This window comes from Cenococcum geophilum (assembly GCF_001692895.1).
Source record: "Cenococcum geophilum 1.58 unplaced genomic scaffold K441scaffold_6, whole genome shotgun sequence".
Lineage (NCBI taxonomy): Eukaryota > Fungi > Ascomycota > Dothideomycetes > Gloniales > Gloniaceae > Cenococcum > Cenococcum geophilum.
Window position 1 is genome coordinate 3,436,531 of NW_027137564.1, and position 9,642 is coordinate 3,446,172.

Below are 9,642 nucleotides of genomic sequence, written 5' to 3' on the forward strand. Positions count from 1 at the left end.
TAGTTAAACTATGGGATAAGGGGTAGCTAAGTAATATGGCTAGTTATATTATAAGTTCAGAACGTAGGAATATAGGAACGTGAGAACGTAATATACTAACGTACTAACGTACTTAGTACATTTCTTAGGCGCAGTATTGTGTATTTAAAGGACCACAGTCTCTACCTAAATAGTTCTCTTCTTTGTAGTAAATCTTAGAATATAATTAGAGTTAATCTATTAGGCAACCACTTCACTAGTTATTATTATATTGTTGACTTCTTATTTACCTATATACCTAGCCCATTAGCAAGTCTACCGTAGTATTTCCTATAAGGCTTCGTTATAATTATCCTTACAGCCTTTCTACTCTATCTTCTTTACTTTAATCTAGCTAATAGTATACTCCGTGCCACTATTGTATTATATCAATTATATAGAAACTAGAGCATCTCTTTAAAATAGACGTTTAGGCCATATAAGAGGTATTTAAAGAGGCCCTAAGGTACGCGTTAATAAGTTAATATTAATAATACCTAACGTTATATATCTAGAGCCTTATCTATAAGCAATAGCGGCCTACTACTTGCCTTAATTAGTAGATTAATCTAGCTATCTCCTTAAATTTACCCTCTAGCGTTAAAGAATAGGTTAAGGAACGCGGGTCTTAACTTCTATATAGAAATTGTTGTTGCTAAGGTTAATTAGAGCTTGCATAATTAACTTCTGTTCAGTTAACTAGACAGGTTTGCCCATGGCTTTAAATAATAAGGGGATGGGTGGTGGCATGCGCGAGTACAGAAAAAGGGTTCAAACAGGTGAGGATTCGGCAAATTTCTATTTTTGATCATGGTTTTCTTCGGTATGTTCCGTTTGTTCACCCTTGAACCCAGCATCACACGTCAACACAGCTGCGGAAAATAGGTACTGCTCACCACCAAAAGGCGCGCAATAACCGAAATACGAGGAGTTTTCGTGGCGGCGACGAAGAGATTCTTTAAAGTCGTGGTAACTAGTACCCCCACCTTATCCAACTTCGATCGCATTGATTAAACTTGGCAGATAAGCGCAAAACCGATCCCAGGTCTTTAATTACTCCGTTGCCTGCCTCGATAATCATCAGCCTTCTCAAAATCTTTGTCCTTTTATTCCCTCTTAAATAGTCTATCACAACAGCCTGTGGTTTTAGTGGATTCGTAAGGCTGTGGAAATGGCGAAGACAAATTCCTTTGCGACATTCCTCATAATCGGCCGTAAAGTCCTCCATATTTTGCTAGCTCTGAAAATATTGCTAATGAACCGCAGCTACCTGCTTTTTCCTTGGGATTCTGTTTTCATCGTTTCCCTACGATTACCATGTCTTGTGGTCAACTCCTCCAGATCGGGAGCCATACTTTCAAATTCTCGAGAACCATCTCAAATTTATACATGCCTCACCCCCTATAATATCCCGGATTTTACATATTGCTATTGGTACTGGCTTGCTCGGATTTATTACAAAGCTTTACAAGCCCAGCGAAGCGAACATGCTGTTTGATGGTGCCTCTCTTGTGCTCTATATGGCCGGGATTACGGTATACATTACGAATATTGTTAAGGGACTTAAGGTTGTGGCTGCTGGTCTCTATGGACAAGCAGAGCTGGTCGAAGGTGAATCAATAGCTTCTGGTGGCCTTGATTCAGAAGATTACGTTTCACGGGAGGACACTTTGAGGGTGTTTGCTGCAAGCAATACAATTTTGGCTCTGGTACTCGTTGGAGTCTTAGTACTGCAGGCAGGGCAGTGGTATGCCCAGCGTAAGGAAGAAGCCGAGATTGCGGAAATGGATCGGATGGCTGAGGAGAAGAAAAAGGCAGGGAAAAAGAAGCAGTGAGCGTACTCTACCGCTCTGCTGGAGCTTTTTGGGCTTGGGAGAGAGATTTGTAGATCCAGCTTTGTCTTCCTTAGTGTCGACACCTTTTCAAACCCTTAGCTTTTCTTGCAATTTCCTGGATTGCTGCATACGTCGGCGCCGAGAACATCGAACTAAGGATAGTCTGTCACGGGATTTCCTATATCTCCTTAAACTATTTGTATATCCTTAGTGCTATATATTGGGAGCCTCAGCTAAGCCAATAGCCACTCGCAATCGAGAAATAAGTCATAATATCCCAGCCACCATTTGATATCTCCATCGATAGCAAACACGACCTATTCCGCATATATGAGTATCTGAAGACCTTATAACCTAATTTGCCGGGAAAACTCTTCTCAATTAGCTCGATAGCTCTTTAAGTGAACATTACTCCATAAGTATTTCAATCAAAAGAATATATACCACCACAATCTGTTAAAGTAGGCACAAAATAGCCAATCCAGACGAGTAGAAGATGCTTTTTGTATGAGCTTGCCTTGTAGACTAGGCTCGAAATTAAGCCAATAGATTAAACTAGTGTTATTTTCCGTTATGCCAAGCTCCCCGGGCTCTTATCAAGTGGCTTGGAGCGAACCTTATTTTTTGTATGGTTTCTTTGGACAACAGTTGGTGGGGCCGTGCACGCTACGGGGTGAACTTCTACTCTCATAAACAGCATTCCTTCATCCTGGATTCCCCGTAGATGCTGTGAAGGGATGCTTTGAAGCAATGTGGAGAATTGGAAGGGATAGACATGCGTAGCGTAATGCTTGTTGGTTTATAGACCCGAGGGAGTGTTGTTACAACTTTAAATGGTTAAGATGGATGAAACATGGATGTATACACCCAATCAGTTTCCCAAGACAATAATAAAACGATTGTCAAACGATAAATATACAATAATGCTAACAGTAGCGTACATAACAAACCTCAACTCCTCTCCTCCAGTTTCTTCTTTCCTTTTACCTCTTCCTTCCTTTCCTCTCGCCTTTTTTCTTCCACCTTCCCAGTCCCCCAGACCCCTTCCCACGCTCTCAACACCCCCACCACAACCACCACCCCCAGGGCCACCAGATCAAGCACATGCACTACCCACCACCAATGCTGCACCGCAAACCCACACGTCTGCACCTCAACCCTCCACTCTCCACTCCCTTCCTCAAACCACGCACTCACAAAACCCGCATACCCGCCAAACTCGCCCATCATGCTGCGCAGCGTAACCTCCCGAACCCTCGGCACCTCCCCCAACACCACCTTACCCACATCGCCATCCGGAGGCGTGCGCACAGCACTCCACTCCGCGCCATCCTCGCGCGGATGGAAATGCACAACATCGCAGCCCTCATGGTCATGGCCAGTCAGAATCACGCCCCGCCGCCCCATGCCGCGCGCGGGGGCCTCGACGCGGCCGCTGAGCCCGAACACGCCTTCCAGGATGCTGGCGCTGGCGTGCTGGGAGAGGTGGTTCTGCTCGCGGACGCCGCCGCCCTCGTGGGACGGGTAGAAGGCGAAGAAAGGGGCGTCGACGCACACACCGGCGGGTTTGTGCAGCGGGATGTGCGTGAGGAGGAGCGTCAGGGTGGAGGGGTCGGTGACGGGGCGCGAGCGGGTGATGGCGTCGTTGATGAAGGTGTAGGTCGCGGTTTGCTGGGCCGCGGAGAGGGCTGGGATGTCGAGATTCATGGAGTTGAGGATTAGGAGGCGGAGTCCGGGAGCGTGTGCGGTGGCCGCGTCCTCGCCATTGACTTTCGCGTTGTCGGTGGCGTCAGGAGTAGCCGGGTCGCCTGTGGTGACTTCGTCCGTCTTGAGATCGGTGGTGTTGGGTAGAAGCTTAGACTTCGGTAGCGTAAACACGACCTCCCAATTCACCCTCCCAAACACCCGCTCGAACCGCTCGACCCTCTCCTCGCTCAAATCCCCAGCATACCCGACGTCATGATTCCCCGCAATGGCAATGACCCTGTTCCTCCAGCCCTCATCCTGTCCTAAAACCTCCCTCCAGACCTCCCCATCCCCCTCCATAACCGAATCCATAACTCGCCCAGGCACCCTCTCGGCCCCACGAAACACCCTCCCCCAAAACCTACTCCCCCTCCTCTCGAACTCTGCATCGCTGACCCACTGACTCCCCAGAAGATCCCCTAGCACCGTGACATGCGTCGGCCGCGTCCAGAACTGCAAGCTGCGGTAGATATGCGCGAGGTAGAAGTCGTTGCCCAGCAGATCCAGCCGTTTGCGGTACGTCGCCGCCGCCTTCCACAGATCTTTCATCACTAGCTCTTTCGCTGCGGCTGTGGCACCACGCCATTCGCGCGCCCACAGCTCGCTCCATAGCGTCCGGAGGTGCGGGAGACGCGCCTCGCTGACCGCGGGGACCGACGAGTCGCCTTCGAGTTGGGGGTCGCCGAGGGCGAGGAGGCGGAACGGTGCGGGGGTGCTGCTGCTACCGTTGCAGTCGTTTCTGGTGGAAGCGTTCGCGGCGCATGGTGGGATTTGCGGGAAGCGGCAGCCGCGGAGGGGAGGGTAGGCGTAGAGCAGCGTGGTTGCTATGAGGCATGCGGGAAGGAGAAACTGGAGCAGCCGAGTGAGGAGCGAAGAAAGCTGCATCGAGACATCACGGAGTGCGAGAAGCGCGTGGGAGTGTTGATGTGGATGCGTCAAGAATTTGTTTGGGTTTGTTTGGGGTGTTTGCAGGAAGGGTTGGTATTGTTACGTTAGCTTTGGTTACATAAGTAATTTAGAAGCTTTTAAGCAATTCGACGGTCGATGTGAACCGAGTGCGGCACTAGATTTGTTTTCGGAGTACCTTTATATTATTTAAAATCTACAGTTATTTCAGTAGTATTACGGGCTCTTAGCTATTAGCCTTGAGAATGAGGTCGAGCCCAGGGTTAGGTAGCGGTTCGCTAAAAAGTTCTCTGGGATCTTGAGCCTTTCCGGGCATCTCAGACTTCAGTATGGGCCGGTTCCCTCGCCTCTTTCAGTGACTTGGCCTTGTCAGATTGTCGTTTCCTCCAAAAACGAAGACAACCTGCCAATCCAGCGAGCACAATCACCCCGCCTAGAGATGCACCAATAGCAACTCCTACTACATTTGGCTTGCTTGACTGCTAACTTGGGAGAGAAGAGGCTGCCGAAGTGTTTGGCGGAGCGGTGGTTGTTGGAGTGGGTGTTAGAGTGGACACTTGATACGATCTTTGAAAGGCATAGAATAATGTACTGCCCAATTTCCCATTGGGCGGTCCCGAGACAGTTGCTCCTCTTTTGGCTCCGTTCGGAATATAATCAATTATGACTGACACCTAACGTCGTTCAGGCAGAAATGAGAGGGGATGCTTACGTCCCACCTATTACTTGGATTACATCCGGAGGGTTTCACGTCCGAGAAGTCTAGAACAAACGGGCTCCAAGATGAGTTATCGGGAGTATCTTGTCTAAGATTGAGGTTGTGCCTCCTACGGATGGAGCGTGGTAATCCGAGGAGTTGGGGAAGGTCCCGCCTATGGTGATTATTTGCGTGCCATTGACAACATCGCAAGAAAGTGAGTGATGTCCATACGACGGTACCGTAGTCTTGGGTACCATTTTATCCATACGAGCGCAGGAAGAGTTAGAATATAGACGTCGTCAAATGCCATGGATCCGTTGATAGTGGCCGCTTCGGATCTCAGGTCACCGTAGATATATCTGTAAAGAAGCATGCATAGTGTAAATCATCAGAACATCTAACCACACCTACATACTGAACGAATATTTATTATCGAGCCAAGCCACACCGCCACAAAATCTTGTCCTTGGCTCTAGAGCATCACCGGTGGCATTCTACTCATTCCGTGTGCTACTCCATATCATAGACCATAATACTCTGCTCGCTATTAGTAGCTGTCAAGAAGAGGGGTGCAGGTGCGCACGGAGTAGTATTACGTCCGTAGGAACCTAGGCGTGTCAGCGCTATGTCTACTAGGGTTCATCGGAGAGGCGTACGCCGGGGATTTGTCCGGTGCCACGATCTTGAGTAATCCCACCAAAGTAGGCCAGCAGGCTGGACCTTGATATTGGAATAAACACTATGAGGCCTTCGCCTCTCCCTTTATCATGAATTCCGGCGCTATTCGCATAGGTCCTGGAAATCGCGTCGAATGTGATGTGGTTTGACGAATACTAAGGTCCGCCAGCCGACCAGTTACCGGTCAGGTTATTTTGAAACCCTCCGAGATAGTACGGAGGTGCGTTTCAAAAGTCTTTGCCGCCAAGAAAATTGACCGCTTTGGCTCACCGCCTTCCAAATCTAGATATCCTCCCATTTGTCCTCTGCCGCTTTAGGTGCTTTTAAGCGTCTTGGTACCTCTATAGCACCCTCCCTATACTCGTTACCTCCTTCAAGCTTAATAACCTTCTTAATATGCCTAATAATCCGCTCAATCTAAGCCTAAATCCTCCACTGCTCAAGATCTCTCCATGCCACCTACCATACCTTCTTGCAACCTCCCTCTTCTGCGGCGCTCCCTTACACGTAGTAACCCTCTTTATATACGGCCAGCAAGGCTTAATTATATTTAAATTAGGAGAGTTGCTATACTAAAGAAGGCGTTAGATATTCTATACGTTATATACAGTTAATTAATATTAGTAGGCGTAAGCTAGAGCCTTATCTTCCTAGACAATAGTACTAGGCCTCTCCTTAAGGCACTCTTAAGTAAAAGGTAATAGCTTTAGTATAAGAATTGATGTTTAATATTGCTACTAATTAATACCTCCATGGCCCTGATTCCGTACGAGCTTACTAGTTGCTTTAGTAAACTTCTATTCTAGCTTTAGTCTAGGAAGATTACGCAGTCCTATCTATCTAATGCCTATATTAAGCTCCTACTCCTCCCGTATATAAGGCTTAAGCTCTTTATTTAGCTTATTAATTACAGCCTAAGCTTTCTTCCGCTCTATAGTTGTCTCTAGCTGCTAAATATAGTAAGGTCCTTTCTTATTATATAAAAAACAGCCCCAAAACATAAACTCTAAGTAGCCTTTTTAGTGGGGGTGTATACAGCTCTTAATAAAACGCTTATCTATAGCACGCCAAATTTAATATCCACCGCGGCAATAATTTAAGACAATAGATGTCTTATTTAACCAGATAATATTCTTCCAATCTTCTAACTTCTAATAAGCGTAATCTATATAGAACTTATACCTCTTAAGCTTTATCTTCTTCGTTAATCTAGGCTTAGTGTGGCCAACAGGCAGCGTCGCTAGTAGCGTCGCTAGCAGCTAGCTGCTTATATAAGTAGTTAGTCAGCGTATATAGTTATAACAGTTAGTTAGTGGTAAGACTGCAGCGAGCTGATAGCTCGCTGCATAGGTGGTAAGAAAGGATGGTATTTTAAAGCTTTTAGTAGAGGTTAAAGATCTAAGGGTTTTCGGCTAAAATTCGGGCGGGAAACCCCTGGGATATTTATATAAAATAGTATAGTTTTCTCTAAATTCCCCGTCGCGTATATACACGCGTTTATATTAACCTTTTTATTACTACGGAAAATGTAATATACTTTACATTTTGCTAGCCAGCCAACTAGTAGAGCTTCTTCCTCTACTCCTTCCTTATTAAGTTTATAATCTACACGTTAATTAAGCTCTTTAGCATCCCATAGGCGTTGCAGATTTACTGCTTCTACTCCCCTCGCAATTAAAGACACGCCCAAATTAAATAAGTAGAATAACTCTATATTACGAAATCCTTCATTAATTGGCTAGAACTATAGCTATATCTTTTCTATTAACTAGGATAATCTTTACCTAGGTAAGCACGGTAAGCTTACTAGTAAATACGGATACTAAATTATTAATAAGCGGTCCCTTTTAAAGAACTCCGTTATATTAATAATATGGAAGTATAGAGCAGATCTATTTTAGGACGGGCTAGAGGGTAGGAAGAGACTTTAGTTATATAAAATCTGCTATCTAGCTTAAAGACTAGCTATATTACTTATAATTAACGGCACGGATTATATTGTTGGCCATTTAAAATTAAAATATAGTCTTATTCTTAATTATAATAGCCATAGTAATACTCTATAAGCACTATCCGAACTAAACGCTTAAGTCTCTCCTATACCCAGTAGCAGCAAACGCCAGCTATTTTAGGCAGCTGGCTATATACAAGCCTATATTAATTAGACGATCCTATAGGATATTATATTTTAGCAAGCTATAAATACTTATACCCGCGCATTACTTATATTTAACCATCCTTAGATATAAGAGTGTCTTGTACGTTCGTATATATTACTAAGTAACTAGATAAAATCTGCCTTTGAGCGCCAACGCCTTAATATTAAAGACCTCCTCCTTACCTTACAAAGTAAAATCTATATCAGCTGTAATATCTAGACGTTAATAAATGGAATGTTACTACTTAGTATAGTAGCTTACTTAGTTAATAAAGATAGCAAGTTACAATTAATCCTTATAGGACTTCCGCGGATATAAGGATTGTATATAGCTGAGAATATAGCAACAGCTTTAGCAACGGTTATTTAGAAGTATTAATTTAAATATAAGCTTAGCTATCTAATAGCTAATAACGCCACTAATAATAACGAGCTCTACAAATACCTCTTGTAAAGCCTTATAGTAGCAAAAAGGGAACAACTCTGGTATGTTGGCTATATTATAAACCTCGTCGTTAAGGCCTTACTATATAGTAAAGGTATTAGCAAGCTTAAACGCTTGCTAATTAGTGCTAGCAATTAAGCTAAATTTGACCTTATATAGCAGAAAGGTGTTGTTAGAAAAGTTTATAATATTGTTAAATATATTATGCGATCTATGGCTTACCGCTAGGACTTTACTAAGAATTAAGCTAAGGCTTATATAGAGGATAAGCTCTTTAATTAAGCCAAACTTATACTTATTAAAGACGGTAGCGTTCGGTAGAATTCTACCTACTTTATACTTTAACGGGCGCTACTTCTTAAAAAAGGGATTAATAAATATCTGCTAACTTAGAGGAAGCCTACTAATAATAGCTACAACCTTACGTGTCACGGCACTGACCTGACACGTTGTTATGATTCAGTGTTGTTATGACACGAGCACGGACCTGACCCCTGAGCGACGTGTATATAGATCGCCTCACCTCCTACATGGATCCTCACACGACATTGTTTGTCAATCATATACAGTCACCTCGTACATCGTACCTTGACAGTCCGCACGTACTGTGACATTACGCAAGACTTTCTTACTAAAGAAGATTAGGCGGAAGTTAAGCAGCTTATTAAAATCCTAAAGCCTTTTATATTAGCTACTAAACGTATAAAAGGTGATGCTAATAGCTATAGCGTTAAGGGCTTATATAGAGCTTTATGGGAGTTAATTATAAATATAGAGCTTCTTCGCCAGATTCTTATATAAACTTAGTAGAATCTTAAGAATACAGACGACTGCTTTCTTAAATCTAGCGTTAATATGGCTCTATAAAAGCTTAATAAGTATTTTAATAAAATAAAAGCTAAGAGCCCGTACTACTTTATTACAGTTATTCTTTATTCCTCTCTTAAACGCGCCTACTTTCGCAATAAGTGGAAACGGTGGCCACAGTGGTGGAAGTATGCTAAGAGGTGTATAGAAATAGTATTTGATAACTATATTAATAAGTAAGTAGGCGAGGAAGATAAGAAGGTAGTTAAACTATAATGCAGGAAGGTTTCTTATATATCTAGCAATAATTTAGGCGATAAATATTTATAATCTCTACTAGTTAATAAGA

General features: G+C 43.9%; 2 protein-coding genes across 2 annotated transcripts; one reads left to right on the forward strand and one right to left on the reverse strand.

Annotated features, from left to right (window-relative positions):
- Positions 1-869: 869 nt before the first annotated feature.
- On the forward strand, positions 870-2,106 carry K441DRAFT_654137 (Shr3 amino acid permease chaperone). The gene is made up of 3 exons (XM_067647644.1): positions 870-987; positions 1,042-1,232; positions 1,285-2,106. Exons 2-3 carry the CDS (start codon positions 1,190-1,192, stop codon positions 1,851-1,853), a joined length of 612 nt encoding a protein of 203 aa, XP_067508280.1. The 5' UTR covers positions 870-987; positions 1,042-1,189; the 3' UTR covers positions 1,854-2,106.
- Positions 2,107-2,936: 830 nt separating this feature from the next.
- K441DRAFT_479736 (uncharacterized protein) lies at positions 2,937-4,472 on the reverse strand (the record flags this gene model as incomplete). The annotated part of the gene is made up of 2 exons (XM_067641892.1): positions 2,937-3,611; positions 3,672-4,472. Coding segments are annotated over 2 exons (1,476 nt in total), but the record flags the coding sequence as incomplete, so codon positions are not given.
- Between the last annotated feature and the right edge of the window lie 5,170 nt (positions 4,473-9,642).

What these genes read in the sequence shown, in the direction of transcription:
- K441DRAFT_654137 (XM_067647644.1), top strand. Translation starts at nt 1,190, where the DNA reads ATGGCGAAGACAAATTCCTTTGCGACATTCCTCATAATCGGCC. An exon ending in GACATTCCTCATAATCGGCC is followed by an intron (nt 1,233 to 1,284) that starts GTAAAGTCCTCC and finishes AATGAACCGCAG; the next exon opens with CTACCTGCTTTTTCCTTGGG.